The 17,101-nt window shown below is 36.7% G+C and overlaps 2 protein-coding genes across 3 annotated transcripts; one reads left to right on the top strand and one right to left on the bottom strand.

The window, feature by feature from the left end:
* Window positions 1–1,424, bottom strand: LOC123699996 (39S ribosomal protein L11, mitochondrial). The gene is made up of 4 exons (XM_045647076.1): window positions 1,204–1,424; window positions 943–1,132; window positions 694–860; window positions 1–174 (listed from the first exon to the last, which is right to left on the bottom strand). Exons 1-4 carry the CDS (start codon window positions 1,336–1,338, stop codon window positions 76–78), a joined length of 591 nt encoding a protein of 196 aa, XP_045503032.1. The 5' UTR covers window positions 1,339–1,424; the 3' UTR covers window positions 1–75.
* A 599-nt stretch (window positions 1,425–2,023) lies between these two features.
* Window positions 2,024–14,237, top strand: LOC123699685 (N-terminal kinase-like protein). 2 transcript variants are annotated; one of them, XM_045646695.1, is made up of 13 exons: window positions 2,024–2,634; window positions 2,838–3,067; window positions 4,088–4,264; window positions 4,510–4,738; window positions 5,090–5,233; window positions 5,490–5,671; window positions 6,225–6,453; window positions 6,542–6,629; window positions 7,031–7,192; window positions 7,569–7,709; window positions 11,527–11,645; window positions 12,161–12,359; window positions 13,963–14,237. In XM_045646695.1, exons 1-13 carry the CDS (start codon window positions 2,257–2,259, stop codon window positions 14,112–14,114), a joined length of 2,430 nt encoding a protein of 809 aa, XP_045502651.1. In that variant the 5' UTR covers window positions 2,024–2,256; the 3' UTR covers window positions 14,115–14,237. The 2 variants fall into 2 exon arrangements, with proteins under 2 accessions (XP_045502651.1, XP_045502652.1); XM_045646696.1 differs by having other exon boundaries at window positions 7,569–7,703.
* The last annotated feature ends 2,864 nt before the right edge of the window (window positions 14,238–17,101 follow it).

The raw sequence follows: 17,101 nt of genomic DNA on the forward strand, positions 1-17,101 counted from the left end.
TTGAGATATTAACTACATTTATTAGATAAACTAATTTGAAATAACTAGTACTATTTACAAGGAACATAATATAAATTAAGCGGTTCTTAACATCTTTGCTTCTCTCTTCTCTTGCAACACTTTCTTTTGTTCTTCTACTATAGCTTTCCTTTCATTTAAAAATTCACCATACTCCTAAAAGGGAATGTATCATAAAACATAAGAAAAATAATTTACAAAGTCCTATTAATTAATATTTATATTATGCCTTTCTCTTAGGTTTCCTTGATTTAAATAAATAAATATTTCAGGACATTACACATGGCACAATCTGATCTCATACTAAGCTTTTGCTTGTTATGGAAACCAGATGGCTGATAAATATACATATATAATTTTAAATGTATACCTATATAGATAATTAACTCCCAGACACAGCAAACATCTTTTCATCAAACAATTATTTGCCCTGGGTAGGAATCAAACCCACTCTAATATCAACACATTTTTATCTAAATTTCAATTTTTCATTTCAATCAGAAAACAAGCTTAGTTGGATATTTAATAATTAAAAAAAATAAACAATACACTATATGAAAATAATTTTCAAAAACTAACAATAATTTCAGACAAGGTCTTAAAATCATAGTTTAGTCCAAAAAAAATATATGTGTTCATGTAATTTAAAAATTGGTTTAAACTATGCTAACTCACCTTTGGATCTAATGATCGCACAACTTCAATCCCACATGTTCTGGCTTGTGAAAGCAACATATTACAGATTTCCTGCAGTGGTCTCCATTCAAGAGGAGGGTCTTGCGATTTTATTTTAGCTATCTCATATATGTGTTTGATTGTAATTTTACCACACATTTCCTTCACTAAAATAACACAAATTTATAAAGTAAAGTACACATTTAAATTTGAAGGCACAGACAAACCCATTGATACAATATTACTTACCTGGTTCCATAGCACCACGCTTGACCCCAGCTGCTTGTTTTAAGAAATAAGAAGATGGTGGTTGATGTATGATCAGTTGGTAAGATCGATCGGGGTTTACTTTAACGCGAACTGGTAATGGGATTCCTTGTTTAATGTTTGCTGTCTTTTCGTTAAAGTCCTTGCAAAATGCTGCAATGTTAATATTCCGCTAAAATATCAAATATACCATTAGTATAATTAATAATGTATGTCATCAAAATATATTTTCAAACCATATACCTGGCCTAACATCGGTCCTAAGGGGGGCCCAGCTGAAGCCATTCCTGCAGGTATATTGGTGCGCAATTTGGATGAGTGATCGATTTTATCCGCAACCTTCTTCATTGATTTTAAACGAGCTACAGACTTAGACATCTTATTGTATTATTTAAAACAAATAATAATAAATCAAAACAGTTTATTAATTTTATAACCTCAATTCACAGATGATATTGACGTTGACAGTTGAATTTTGATTTTGACATAAAATATTATTAAGTAACCGCGGGGCTCTGAGCAATTAACTATAGCATTCCTTATTCATTGACTATAGCCTAGGCTTGTTAGTTCAAGGCTTGTTAATTCCTCCGAGGTAAGGGGTGTATGTACTATTTTTAGATGCCAAGTAGTGTCGTAGTATCTCAACGAAATATTCGTATTCGAGTGTCGATGCGAATATTCTGAACACAATTAATAATTAGTATTCCTCTTGATTACGTTTGAAAAATCGGCCTTAACACGAACCTCAAACGTATCTAAATAGTACACTTTTATTGCTTTTTATTGCTTTTTACGTAATATATACACCTCGCTCATCATTTCAGCTCACTAAGCTTTCAGCTATTCGAACGTGATTGTGTAAATACACCAATAGGAAGAATAGAATATAATGCCTGCTTTCAACAAAAACAATTTTTGGTTGATATTAAAGTACATCTTAGAGATAAAGCTTATACAAAGTTTATTTTGAATTTAAATTATTATTATAGATTAATTTTGTTATCTGTTACCTACGTCAGATTTTTATTTATTATGTGTCACCATTGTGTCAATTGCAAGATTTCGACTTCTATTGCTATTTGCTGCCGTGAATAATATTTCCATCAATAATTATTGTTTTGTATAAATTGTAATATTTGCAGTTATCATTACAGTTTGGAAGGAAAGCCTACTAAATAAATCTCGACAAACAATAATTGATGTGTGTTCTAAAGACATCAAATTAAAAACCGCATAAAATATGCACAAGATTTGTAAATAAGTATTCTACTGATATTTTAATAATCAAACAATATGTGGTCATTTTTCTCGAGAGATCCTACAAAGGATTTTCCTTACGAAATTGGGGACCCTGTTTCGGGGCTTGACGATAAAAGTGTATGGACATTACACAAAGGAAAGAAGAGGGGAACTCAAGATGAAGTGTCTATATTCCTATTCGATGTTCAAAAGCATTCTGAAACATTATTTGATATAGCTAAGGCGTCATTAAAACGTCTGAAGACTATAAGGCATCCCAGTCTATTACATTACTTAGATAGCTGTGAAACAGATAAATTTTTGTATGTTGCAACTGAATATGTTCAGCCTTTAGCAACTCATATAGAAGAAATGAAACTGGAAGGACAACAACGGGAACTATTTCTATCATGGGGAATTTTTCAAATTACTGTGAGTAGCACAATTTCATCATGTTCAACACTTACAGCATTCATCCAATGTTTTTGTGTTTTGAAGCATTATACAACAAACTTCAAAGATTTTCTCTATCTATTCTTATTATTCATGCATTTAATCATAATTAACTACAATGAAGAAGGCATGGCATAGCTATGGTAATATTGTTTAAAAACAATGGTGATGTATTGTTCCAGAGAGCATTATCATTTTTCAATAATGATGGCAATATCAAACACAACAATGTATGTTTATTCTCTGTGTTTGTAACCGCTGCTGTGGAATGGAAGCTAGGTGGTTTCGAATTTATAACAAGCCATGGACAGGAAGGTGCTAACATTATACCAATTAAAATACTACCAGCATTGGAAATTTATGATCTACCGGAGAAAAACGATCCTACTAAAATTAAGGCAGTTACCAAATGGTAAGTTATTTTTTTGAGAGACACAATCTTAATTATTTTTAACCAACTTCAAAAAAAGAATGAGATTCTCAATTCGGCCAGTTCCTATACTTTTTCACATATAAATTTTTCATAGTTATAAATTGATGCCAATTCTCATTGCTACTATTATTATTGTGCAAACAAATTTTCTTAATTGTAACAACTCTAAATTGAAACTGATAAAACAAAACCTTCCTGCCAATTGGTTGGTCATAAAAATAGTTGATAAAACTGTGTCACTTGCTAGTTATCATAATTATATTTCAATTGGATGAACTATTTCAGTGTTTATATCAGGATTGTATGAATTGAGATATTACAAAAATTTATATGTTTATTGACCATGCTTTTTGCAACTTTTTTATTGTTATGAATGAATTTTATAATATATTTATCTGAATATTATAAAAACTGGCTGTGGCCTGTCACCCATAGTTTTACTTGCATTGCTCTGCTCCTATTGTTCTTAGTGTCATGGTGTGTTAAATGTGTACAGGCAATTATTCTGTAACTATTACAGATGAAATATAATAACGGATTTTTTATATCTAACTATTAGTTACACCCTATAAATGGGCTATCAAAGGCTCAACTAACACTGGCAGAATCAAAGTGACGCAAGGTTTTAATAATTCATTCAACTCCAGCTTAGCTACCAATCTCAAATATCAACACCCTTTTTCATACTTACACAGTACAAATTTTCACTTAAATAATAGTCCAAAGATATGAATTTTAATATGCTCAAAGCAGAAAAAAGCGTCGCGTCGCTGCGACTCTGTGTTAGTTTGAGTTGAGCCTAATATTGATACCTCAGAGAAAATGTATTACTATTAGTTCATGCTTCATCACTCTTCTACTTTATATCTCTTTTCTAGACCAGTTATCTATCTTAATTTCTGATCAAATTAAACAGTTAAATATGTTCAATACTGGTTGTGTTTCCATTATTAAAGCATTATATTTATTTTATGTTTAAAACTTTGTTCTTTTCCACAGCTCTTCTGATATGTGGGGTCTGGGCTGTCTCATTTGGGAGGCATACAATGGTCCACTAAAAAATCAACCATCACTCAAATGTGTTGATAAAATTCCAAAACAGCTATGCACATTATATTGTGAATTAGTCAGTGCAAATCCTGCTTCAAGGCCGAATCCAGCTGATATTATTACAAGGTATGCTTATACTATATTAAAGCCTCAAATTAGGTTCATACATTTATTGTTAAATATGTAGCTGGTTATGAAATTATGTATTAATTTTACTCACTTATCCATTAATAAAATTATTGACTGCTCATAAAACTTGATAAACTGTTACAATAACACGTTTTTCATTCAAGGCTATTTAAATTGTTTTTCATCTTTTCTTATAATGAATGTGTTACCCAAATACAAGGTTGTGTATTTATTTATTTCAGGTGTCGTAAAATAGGAGGCTATTTCAAAAACGATTTGATAGATACAATGTTGTTCTTAGAAGAAATACAAATTAAAGACAAGGCTGAGAAGGGGAGGTTTTTCTCAACGCTCGGCAGTCATCTGGACAGTTTTCCGGAGGCTGTGTGTGTTCATAAGATTTTGCCTCAGTTGATGACTGCGTTCCATTATGGTGATGCTGGCGCTGCTGTGTTGGGTCCAATGTTTAAGGTATCTACTAAAGAACAGCCTAAATATTATCTGTTTGTATTTTATTAAAATTAAATATTACAATAAAGTTTAAGATCCCTGTTTTTCTTTAACTCATCATTTATTAAAACTATTTCTTTAAGCGAAACTTCTTTAGGCGCGTTGAGAGTATAATTTCAAGGTCGTGGCAATACCGTCACGTCATGGAGTAAAGCGACGATTTTGGTATCTTTGAATCTTGCCAAAGAAGTTTGACTTCTGAAACACGCGCTCTTTTATTTCTTAAAATATTTTCACTTATTTGTTAAAATATGAAATATTTATTTGAAAATCTGTACATATATTATATTAAATCTAATCATTTAATTTCAGTTAGGAAAGCTACTGGAAGATGCGGAATATCAAAAACAGATTGTGCCATGTGTAGTGAAACTTTTTGCGTCCAATGATCGAACTACACGGTCAAGACTGTTGCAACAACTTGATCAGTTTATTTTGCACCTGCAAAATTCTACCGTAAGTAATTTATCCTTTATTATTTATTATTTTGCTAGCTTCCCGCCCGCAGCTTTGCCCGCTTTGTCAAAAACTTAACCATTTATATAATAAAACCTTCCTCTTGAACTTATCTATCAAAAAACCGCACCAAAGTTAATTGAGTAATTTTAAAGACATAATATGCATACACAGACGGCAGGCAGTGACATTGTTCTATACTATGTAGTGATTTAAGGTCCATTTCATGTTCTAATTATGTTATGTTTAATTTCAGGTAAATGACCAAATCTTTCCACAAGTCATTCACGGATTTTTGGATACAAACGCTGTTATAAGAGAGCAAACTGTGAAATCGATAGTTCATTTAGCTCCAAAACTTAATTATAACAATTTGAATGTAGACGTACTAAGACATTTTGCTAGACTACAATCTAAGGATGACCAAGGAGGTATTAGGTAAGATAATTACTTTTTTTTATAGTCGGCAACTTGTAAAAAAAGTTCTTTTTTTTCCCTTGTAAAAATATTAAAATAATTCACTTAGCTTTTTAACCGACTTCAAAAAAAAGGAGGAGGTTATCAATTCGGCCGGTATATATATATTTTTTTTTTTATGTATGTACACCGATTTCTCCGAGGTTTCTGAACCGATTTACGTGATTCTTTTTTTGTTCGATGCGGGATGGTGTCGAATTGGTCCCATAAAAATTTTATTCGTATAGGCCCAGTAGTTTTTATTTTATGAGCATTTTTGTCTGTAGGTTATTTGTAAATTTTGCAAGTGCAACTTTGAAGTCGGTTGTTTTTAACGCAGTTATCACTTGTATGTTTAAAATTTTAGTTAAGTACAGTGTTTTTATAGTACCAATCCTTATTTTGAAACTGTCAGCCTCCCCTAGGTATATAAAATTTTCAATATTAAATTACAGAAGTTACCCTATAATAAACAAATATGTACCTATAATAAATGTATAAAAATTCTCCTTATTTTTCTTATTTTCATTTTCAGAACGAATACAACAGTATGTTTAGGTAAAATAGCCGCCCATTTGCACCCGCAAATTCGACAAAAAGTATTAGTATCTGCCTTCGTGCGGGCAACCCGGGATTCTTTCCCGCCAGCGAGACAAGCGGGTGTGCTTGCTTTGGCGGCAACACAACAATACTTCCTTTTATCTGAAGTTGCTAACAGAGTGTTGCCAGCTTTATGTCCACTTACTGCTGATCCAGAAAAACAGGTCAGTTTTTTTATAAATTTAAATGTTTTGTGTTATTTTCTATAAGTTTATGTGTATGATATTCTGAAAAAATAAATATTCTTTGAAGGTTCGTGACGCAGCTTTTAGGACTATCAAAGGTTTTCTTGGTAAATTAGAAAAAGTTTCAGAGGATCCTAGCCTTAAAGAAGGAATGGGTATGTTTATATCTTTGTTATAAATAAATATTTAAGTATCCATTGTTTATGACTTCCTAATGCACTTATTCAGATATTTCTAAGCATTTCAATAAGGCAATTTTGTAGAATAATCCAATAATTCCAATATTTCAGAAGCAACAAATTTCATTTCATTTCAGAATATGGAGAAAATTATCGTATCCCCCTCCCTCAATTACCATATACACTCTAAAAACAAACCCCTACCCTAAACTGCTGCTTAAACAAGCCTTCCTCTTACATAATAACATCCATATAAAAGTTAAAAACTATCGTTACTTACTGAACTAGGTCTGCGACCAAAACATAGTCTTGGCTTCCGACACGAATTACGCCATGTAGAAACTATCGTTAATCATATTATATAATAACACCCACAGAGGCGGACGTGCACACAGCTACGCCGTCACTTAGCAACGCGGCCGCCACGTGGGCGGGATGGGCGGTCACAGCTGTCACGGCTAAGTTCTACCGTTCGCATTCTGACACGGCTAAAGTGCAGCATCCGACTAAATCTGCACTCTCTAAACCGGGCTCGCTGGGTGAGAATTCTTATCTTTTATACCCATTGATGCATTTCGATAATAAGTATATTCATATCTCAGAACTCGCTACAACTTGTTTGATAGATAAGAGATTAGTTTAAGTACACTACTGGTCCCATTACTTTTCAAGTTTTATAGATGGTAAGAATTTTAATCCCGGCAAGAAATATCCCCCCAGATAATGATAATTTAATGATTTAGCAATCTTACAACAAGACCCTGCACTATTATAAACATAAATATTATCTGCACTATAATAGACATAATGATTTAAAGCAAAGAAGCAAAAGTGATTAGCTATTAGGATAAAAAATTGCTTAAATATATATCCAGGTTATAAACTATTCATATGCATTTTATACATTTTTTACAGAACAACCATCGTCAAGTAGTATGTCGACAACGACGTCCTCTGTGACATCGATGACGTCACTGGAACACAGTGAATCTGCGTCTGACTACGATCCCGAACATTGGGACATGACTGCGTGGGGCGAAATCGATTCTAGTGCGGGTAATTTTAAATTTAATGTATATTATATATATGTATATTTTTGTAGTGGGAGTCGAGCATGCACACATTGGGCCACGCTCGCACCGGGGAAGTTACCACACCCTCACAGAATATCGGCGTTATAGTGGCATTGCCGCGTTTCGTTCGGTGAGTGAGGGGTCCGGAGGCCCACTCCCTACCTTTCCTTTTCCTTTCCCATCCTTTTTTCCCATCCCTTTCCCTCCCATTTCCCACCCATTACCCATTCATCTCCCATCCCTCTCCTATAATGTCCACCTTCCTATCCTTATGATCTTTTAGTAATTATGAAAGCGGTTTTATCAGGTAGAATACCCCAGGAGGGTACCAGCAATGCAGGAGAATCCCTCCCCCATCCTTTGAGATGGGGCAGCCCGTCGTATTCTGGGGCGGGCATAAATCCGCAACCAAGCCCTTATAACAATAAAATAACAGACATACTATAATACCATCCTCGCATGTCACGCATTCCGTGGATTTTTGTAACATAAGAGGGCTTCACTCAAACCTCAATGCCGTACATCATCACCTCGAGACGGTCAATCCAGCTCTGCTGTTTCTCACAGAAACCCAGATTTCTACCCCACTGGACACGTCGTACCTTACTTATCCTGGCTTTAATCTCGAACACTCGTTTGTTCCACATGCCGGCGTATGCGTGTACGTAAGGGCGAACATCTGCTGTCGTCGTCTAACAGTTTCTGGGGATATTGGTCTCTCTGTCATTTGGCTGCATGTCGATTCCAAGGACCGTCCACGTATATATGCATGTCTTTATAGACCTCACAGTGGAAACAGTGGGACTGATCAGCTCTTTGAGCACGTTCAATCGATGGCTGACGAAGTATTACATCAGTTTCCTTCTGCAGAACTTATTCTATTAGGTGACTTCAATGCTCATCACGCAGATTGGCTTGGTTCACGGACAACCGACTACGCAGGAAGAGTTGTGTACAATTTCGCCATAGTCTGACGCAGCTGGTCTCCTCGCCAACGCGAATACCGGATGTGGATGGCCATCTTCCCTCTCTGCTGGATCTGCTCCTAACTACACACCCCGATAATTATCAGGTGACGGTTGTCGCCCCATTGGGGTCGTCCGACCATTGCCTGATCAGAAGTGTGGTGCCTCTCGAACGTGCAAAACGGCCGGAACAGGCATCTTGTCGTCGAGTTTGGCATTACAAATCAGCAGATTGGGAGGGAATGCGACTATTCTATGCATCCTACCCTTGGGGTGGAGTCTGCTTTTCTGATGTTGATCCTAGTACCTGTGCAGACGCTGTCACCGATGTGTTATTGCAGGGTATGGAACTTTTCATTCCATCCTCTGTAGTACCCGTCGGCGGCAAGTCCAAGCCATGGTTTGATCGTTCTTACATTAAGGCGTCTCGCCGCAAGCAAGAACAGTTCCAAGCCTGGGCTAATGCATTGGCTACTCACGATCCTAACGCAAAAACCTTAAAAAAGCAGTATAACTCCGCCTCTAGGGCCTATAAAAGAGAAATCTCCGCAGCGAAGGCTGCCTATATTGAAAAGATAGGTCATAGACTTGCACAACTCCCATCAGGAACTCGAGCATTCTGGTCTTTGTCAAAGGCAATCCAAGGAAACTTCAGTAAGTCATCATTTCCACCTTTACGCAGGGACGACGACACTCTGGCTCATTCCGCCAAAGATAAGGCTGATCTCCTAGGCGCAATCTTTGCACGTAACTCCACACTGGATGATGGGGGAACAACACCGCCTTCGTTACCGTGTAAACAAAGCTCAATGCCGGATATCCGGTTTACGCAACGAGCTGTTCGAAAGGCACTCAGTAACCTTGACACGTCCAAGTCGAGTGGGCCGGATGCAATCCCTGCAGTTGTACTCAAAACGTGTGCCCCTGAGCTTACACCAGTTATAACGCGCCTGTTTCGACATTCCTACCTAAAAGCCGTGGTGCCGCAGTCATGGAAAATGGCTTTTGTTCACCCGATCCCTAAGAAGGGCGATAGATCGGATCCATCAAACTACAGACCTATAGCTATAACCTCCTTACTCTCCAAAATAATGGAAGGCATTATCAACAGCCAGCTCTTGGGTTATTTAGAGAAAAACCAGCTATTGAGTGATCGTCAATATGGTTTTCGCCACGGTCGTTCAGCCAGTGATCTCTTAATCTATCTAACCCATAAATGGGCGGAAGCTGTCGAGAGTAAGGGGGAGGCGTTGGCTGTAAGTTTAGACATCGCCAAAGCTTTTGATCGGGTTTGGCATAAGGCGCTCATTTCCAAACTGCCATCCTACGGACTTCCTTCAGGACTTTGTGATTGGGTTACCAGCTTCCTTTCAGGCAGAAGTATACAAGTCGTTATCGACGGTTTCCGCTCTGCCTCTTTACCCCTTAATGCTGGTGTCCCTCAAGGCTATCCCCCACTCTGTTCCTCCTGCACATTAACGACATGTTACAAATATGTAATATACACTGTTATGCGGATGACAGTACGGGGGATGCCTTTTACTCCGGCCACTCACAAGTCTCTAGGGCATATGTGGAGGAATGTCGAAATGGGCTTGTAGATACTATAGAAACTTCGTTAGATCAGGTTTCTGAATGGGGTAGACTCAATTTGGTGGAATTCAATCCAAAAAAAACGCAAGTCTGCGTGTTTTCCACTAAGAAGTCCCCATTCCTAGTTTCACCTCGGTTTCAGAACACTCCTCTTAATATCTCACCGAGCATTGGAATCCTAGGCGTCCAAATATCGAGTGACGTTCAATTTCGAGTTCATTTAGAAGATAAAGCTAAACTAGCTTCAAAAAAGTTGGGTGTACTAAGCAGATCGAGAAAGTATTTCAAATCAGCTCATCTACTCCTTTCGTACAAGGCACAGGTTCGTCCACACCTGGAATATTGCTCTCATCTGTTTGCTGGCGCCCCTCAATACCAACTTCTTCCTTTGGACCGAATTGAACGTCGGGCAACTCGAATCATTGACGACCCAAAAATCTCCAATAAGCTCGATCCGCTCTCGCTTAGAAGAGATATCGCATCACTCTGTATTTTCTACAGAATCTATTACGGGGAGTGTTCTGAGGAACTTTTTGGTCTAATCCCACCCGCCCAATTTCATTATCGCACTTCCCGCCAGAAAAATAAGTACCACCCTCACCACCTCGACTGCTGGCGGAGTTCCACAGTTCGCTTTACGCGAAATTTTCTCCCGCGAACTGTAAAACTATGGAACGACCTACCACCTACAGTATTCCCCAATTGTTATAACATGGAGACCTTCAAAAAGAGCACTTATAAATACCTAAAAAACCGGCTGCTAGCTAAGGATTCTCCAAGTTATCCCTAACAATTTCCCTCTTTTATATCCTTCCCCTTTCCTGAGGACAGCAACACATCCACTTCCCAGTGGAGTGGATGCTTATGGGCGGCGCGTATCGCTTATCACCAGGCGACGCGTCTGCTCGTTTGCTATCCCATAACATAAAAAAAAAAAAAAAAAAAATATTATTAACTTCAGCTTCCGGATTTGTTTTATTGATATAGAGAAGTGTGCTTTACCAGAATTAACAATAATTTCAACTTTTTTGGCAGTTAAGAGAAATAACATCTATTCATAGATTGTAGGTAACAAACTTTCAAGTTAAGGTTAGATTGTTGATGGGAAATAACTTAATTAAAACTTTCCTATGTGCTTGAAATCCCGTCATAGTGTGTATTATCATGTGACTGATATCTCAATGCCTGGTTTTTCTTATTTAAACTTTTATTGTGTGTTTAATTTGACTTTAATTCTAACAGGTACAACAGGAGGCAGCGGTAAGTCAGGCGCGAGCAGTGCTCAAGGCACCGGCGGGTTGGCGGCGCTGTGCGAAGATGACTGGGATAACGAGGAGTGGGGCGAACTGCAGGAACAACCCGTAAGTGTGGTTTTTACTCGTACTTTGAAGTAGGGTATAGTAGATTTGTGCGAAGCTTTATCCAGATTTTTGTGTGTTTATAGTGTTATCCTATCCTACTAATATTATAAATGCGAAAGTTTCTGAGGATGGATGTATGTGTATGTATCTATGTTTGGTAGTCTTTCACGTAAATATTACTGAAGCGATTACAATGAAATTTAGCACACATATAGAGGGTAACACATAGGATAGGTTTTATACCGGATATCCTATGGGAACGGGCACCATGCGGTGTTTTGTTTTAAACACGGGCGTAGCCGTGGGCGGAAAGCTAGTTATTTTTTATCGAATAAAATAATTCTCTAGAAATATCGTACTTCCGTAGGTAAATTAATATTCGAATTATTAATCGCGATGATCCATGTTTACCAACCATTACAAGGCCCTTTTTAACCGACTTCAAAAAAAGGAGGAGGTTATCAATTCGGCCGGTATGTTTTTTTTTTTTTTAAACTCGTCACCTCATACAACAGGCGGCAGAAGCGGAACTAGCCAGCCCGTCGGAAACGTGGAACAACTCGGACTGGAGCCAGCCGATACTGAACGCGAACGCGACGTTCGTGCGCAACACGCCGCGGCTCGAGCACCGGCCGGCCGCTATACAGAACAGCAACGACTCGCTCGGCGGATGGGAGGACGGCGAGTTCGAGCCCATCGAGGAGAACGCTGATGGTGATTTTTGCTTTTTTTTTTTTTTGACGTGACAACGTCTTATAATTCGATAGAGCCGGTTGCACGCACGAAAAAACATGACTCATGCGGCGTTACCTCGCTCTGAGGCGTTCCGTCTAGGTTTGAAGTGCAAGCGAGAGCGCGGAACGAGCGACAAAGAAGCACAATCGGCCTTAAGACGTTGTCACGTTCAACTATCGTCAGTAAACCGACTTTACAGACAACCATTTTTCAAATAATTTATTGCATACTAATACATTTTTACATATTAGCAACCTTATGCATGTAATACAATCATATTCTATTTAAATTACATCATAATATCACATACATTTAAATTTTCCAATAATCAGATTACAAAAATAACAATAATGATAGGTTATGTCTATTTGGATATGTCTATATAATATGTCTATTTGGATATGTCCGGAATTAAAGCATATACAGACGCTCCGATTTGGTTGGTGCCAACCATATTGGAACCGACATAGCAACCATTCCAACATTGCTACAGATTGTCCGACGGTTGGCCTTCCAGCTGTCAGTTGACTTTTCTGTTACTCTATTACTTGCTCTGTGTTTGCTATGAAGTAGTGAACGGACGTCTTGCCTCATGCCACCGGTATTATCAAAAAATGTTAAAATAGCGTTATAGGATGTACGCATATTGTACAACTTATTTTTCTTTATGTTTTTAAAGTAGCCGCACTGTCAATTTTTATAAGCTATTGTATAGCTTCTATCGCGTGCCTTGAGCGCGGGGACCGAATCGAGAAATTCCGTAACGATAAAACCTCACGCTCCCCACTCCGACGGGCGGAGGTGTGGCTTGAAGGCATAGCATGCAATAGCTTTACCGCGGCAGTCGCCGAGTGCCACACGTCGTTTTTTTTAAACTTCTAGCATAATCAAATACGCTTGATTTCTGGCATCTCTATTAAGGGTAATCTTTGTCACATAAATTCTACAAACAGGGAAACTCTTTATAAAGTTCAAGTTACTTTATTATTATGTCACGTTCGGTAACCGTAACTCCCTCGGCGTTCATGTTGACGTCCTACACCGGCGGCGTTGCGAATGCGAATGAGCCAATTACCTATATTACTCTATGGAATGAGCCGATTTGGTCGGAACAAAGCTTCCAAACGTTCCAATTTGGTTGGATCCGATAGGAAGTTGGTTTGGTCGGGATCGCCGGCGCATCCGACCACGTCAAACCAATATTAATAATAATTATGTCGGACCGACCGCTCTCTTCACTTTCCGATTTGGTCGTGGTCGGATGGTTGGCACCAACCAAATCGGAGCGTCTGTATATGCTTTTATACATAATATTTTAATATAGTATTTTTTTTTCTTTTGTTTGAGTGTTGGTGGCCAGTATTACAACTTCTCTTTAGTTTTTTTTTGAAAGAAGTTCCTTATCGCGCGTTGCGAAAGTATCTGTATCTATTTCTCTCATAGAACTTCGTTTCATACATTTAAATTTTAAGACCACATAAACACTTTTATGCACCCGTCAAACAGTGTGTGTTAATAACCGATCTTTATCTCCTTTCCATGTCTCTTCGTTTCATAATAAAAAAGGTAACGAAAATTACAGAAAACAACGCCTCCAAAATGGATGAAATGCGTCGCAAACGCGAAGAGAGGAAGCTACAGCGACAACGCGAAATGGAAGCAAGGCGGAACGCACGTGGGCAAGGGCCCATGAAACTAGGAACTAAAATAACCACCCCGCCCCCACCCTTTTAGCTACCGGACCTTATTGAACACAGTGAAACGAAATTTTCATGAACTCTAAAAAACATTGTGTTAATAAAATTGGCCTGCTTACGTGACAGCGGCCGGCGTAATATAAATGTACGAAAAATCGAATTTTCCGCAGTTTGTATTCGTGTGACCCTTGACTAAACCGACAGTTTATGTTTAAGACAGTTTAAGAATTAAGGCATTGACATAATATAATAAACAACTAAACTCACCAAAAAATGTCCAAATCAAAACTCTGCCTACGTGTATATTAGGCAGAGTTTTTTAATGAACGTATACAATCAATTTTATTCGTTCCTGCCACGTACGAAGGTGTTAAATTTATTGAATTGTTTTGTATAACGCCAGTCGGACATTTTTGACGACCTTTGTGATTGTGTCTAGTTGCATATACGTCAATGGTTTATTAATGTCAAACTTTTCTACTATTGACATTGACAGCGCGAGAAACAGAAAGTTTTATATGCGTCAGTATTTAAGATTTCAAATAGTTATAAACTCTAAAATCGTGCTGTGCTTTATTATATTTTTCCAAATGTAATTTTTGTTCGCAAATGTTCAGCTATTTTTATTTACCTATTATTACGAATTTATTTTTATAATGATATTGAAGTATCGAATATTCCTATTTCCTACTATGAAAATAATATGTTTAATTAATTTAATGTATGATTATAATATGTACATAAAATTATTAATTTCTATTACCTATGTGAAATTATAAATTCTTCACGCGTTTTCCATTCCGTCATTGCTATGTAAAGTACCTACTAATAATTATTATTATCATTTATAGATTTGATTTTAATCATTTAATATATTTCCTAACAGATTCATAAGTTAAATGTAAAAATATATTTATATTAAACAAATTCCGAAATTATTTAGATTAACTTTTTTATAAATTCTCTGAGCTGGGTTAGATAATTAAGGATTTAAATTTAAAACCACGGGACAGTATACATTCAGCTTTTCATTAAATTAAATTTTATAGTAGTTAACTGGCTTTAGAATTTTCTACAACTAAAATAAAAAATAAAAAAAACAAATTAAATAATTGTTTATATTTTAATTGGTTTGATAAGTAAATAACGTCTTGTTACAATTAAATTGTTAACATTTATTTTATCAACTTTATCGGTGATATTATGATAACACATTGAGATAAAATTTACTTTATTCGATGATATAGATAAAAAAACACTTTCGTTTAATTTATAGTCAACAAATAGTTAAACTTTGTAAAAATATTGTGTAATTTCTCCTTTGCTTTTATCATATTTTAATAGCTTGAAATGCTTGGAATTAAAACCCGCATTTGCAATTCCTATAGCTTTCCACAAAATATAGTATGGCGGTCAAATCTTTTCCGTAAAAACGCTTATGGGTCTAAGAAATTTGTAGGTAATAGGAATGAAGATTTATATAACAAGGTTATAGACGTGCAAATCTGGTATACAGATATAGCTTGGGACATTTTTAGCCTTTATTTTATAGCTTTTGCAATATGAAAGCTGCAATATGTCTGATGGTAAATGGGGATCAAGTAATATAAAACTAAAGCACCGAATGTAGGCGCTCAAGTGAGACTATAATTGCCAGTATGGTAATATTGTGTGCTATGTATATCCGTCTTTATTCCGGACGAGAAATATGACTAAGGGCGTGTCCACATGTACACGGCACGGCGCCGTCAACGCGCAACGATGCGATGTCGCGGCGCGGTGCGTTGCCGCATCGTAGAAATTAACGTTGCCGTATCATAAAAATTCACGTCACGAAGCCGCAACGTTACAGGGCACGGCAGCCTTGGCAGAGAAGTTGCAGTCTGTAGCACAGTGTGACCAGAATAACCAGAATTCTGCGATTTTAGCAGAATATGTAATACAGTGTAAACTCTATATAACGTCACTTAAGGGACCGTGCAATTTTCGACGTTATAGAGAGTGGTCGTTAAATGGAAAGAAAGGGAAAATTGCATGATTGGTCCCGAGACAGGAATATTATTTTGACATTGCTTAAGAAACCATGTTATCATCACTTGATCAAGGTCTTCATATTGAGCGGTTTCTTCAATTTTTTGGCAGATCGTCCATCTTCTTCGGCATGCAGAATTTTTTATTTAACGTGTAACTAACGAAAGCCAAGTAGTTGAGGTGAACATGTGTAAGTTCACTCACACAACAAACAAACGACTGCATTTCTTAGAATCTTCGGTATGTCAGTAAAAAAGAATGTACACAACTACATTTTCATTGATTTCGGCAACTTAGTCAGTACTTCCTAGTAATTGGTAATGTCTTATTGTGGTCATTAATTAGAGTGAGCGTGATGCTATATGGAGTGTATTATTGTATAGACAACAATATAAACCAACCAAAGTCGAGAAATCTTGACGTTATACGGAGTTTGACGTTAAAATGGAGTGTCGTTATATAGAGTTTACACTGTATATAATTTCGTTGCACGTTGATGGCGCCGTGCCGTGTACATGTGGACACGCCCTAAGGGCTAATTTTTCAATCCTTGGTTAAACTTATTCATCAAATAACGTATTAAACTTCCATTTCAAAAATGTATTCTAATTGTCCGTGTTTGATAGTTTAAAGGTGACATTTTAATATGTTCGTGTAATACTTTATTGGACGGATAAATTTTAACAAAGGATTGAAAAATCGGCCCTAAGCCTAATAGGCATGAAAATATTATTGTGGGAATTTCCCTAAAGGATGATTGCTACAAGCTTCACCGCTTTTAAATGTACATAATATTAATGCTACCTTCCACTGTGGGTTTGTGCTGTGCATCAATAAATAAATATGTATATTCATAAAATTATTTTTAATTGATTTATTTTCATAATTATTACAAAATTTTATATATAAGTAGCAGCATGAGAAATCGACAAAATTAAGGAAAAGTTATGTTATATGTAATTATATAATCGCCACACTTTACCTGTGAAAATA

Source organism: Colias croceus, chromosome 18 (genome assembly GCF_905220415.1).
Source record: "Colias croceus chromosome 18, ilColCroc2.1".
NCBI classification, from domain to species: domain Eukaryota; kingdom Metazoa; phylum Arthropoda; class Insecta; order Lepidoptera; family Pieridae; genus Colias; species Colias croceus.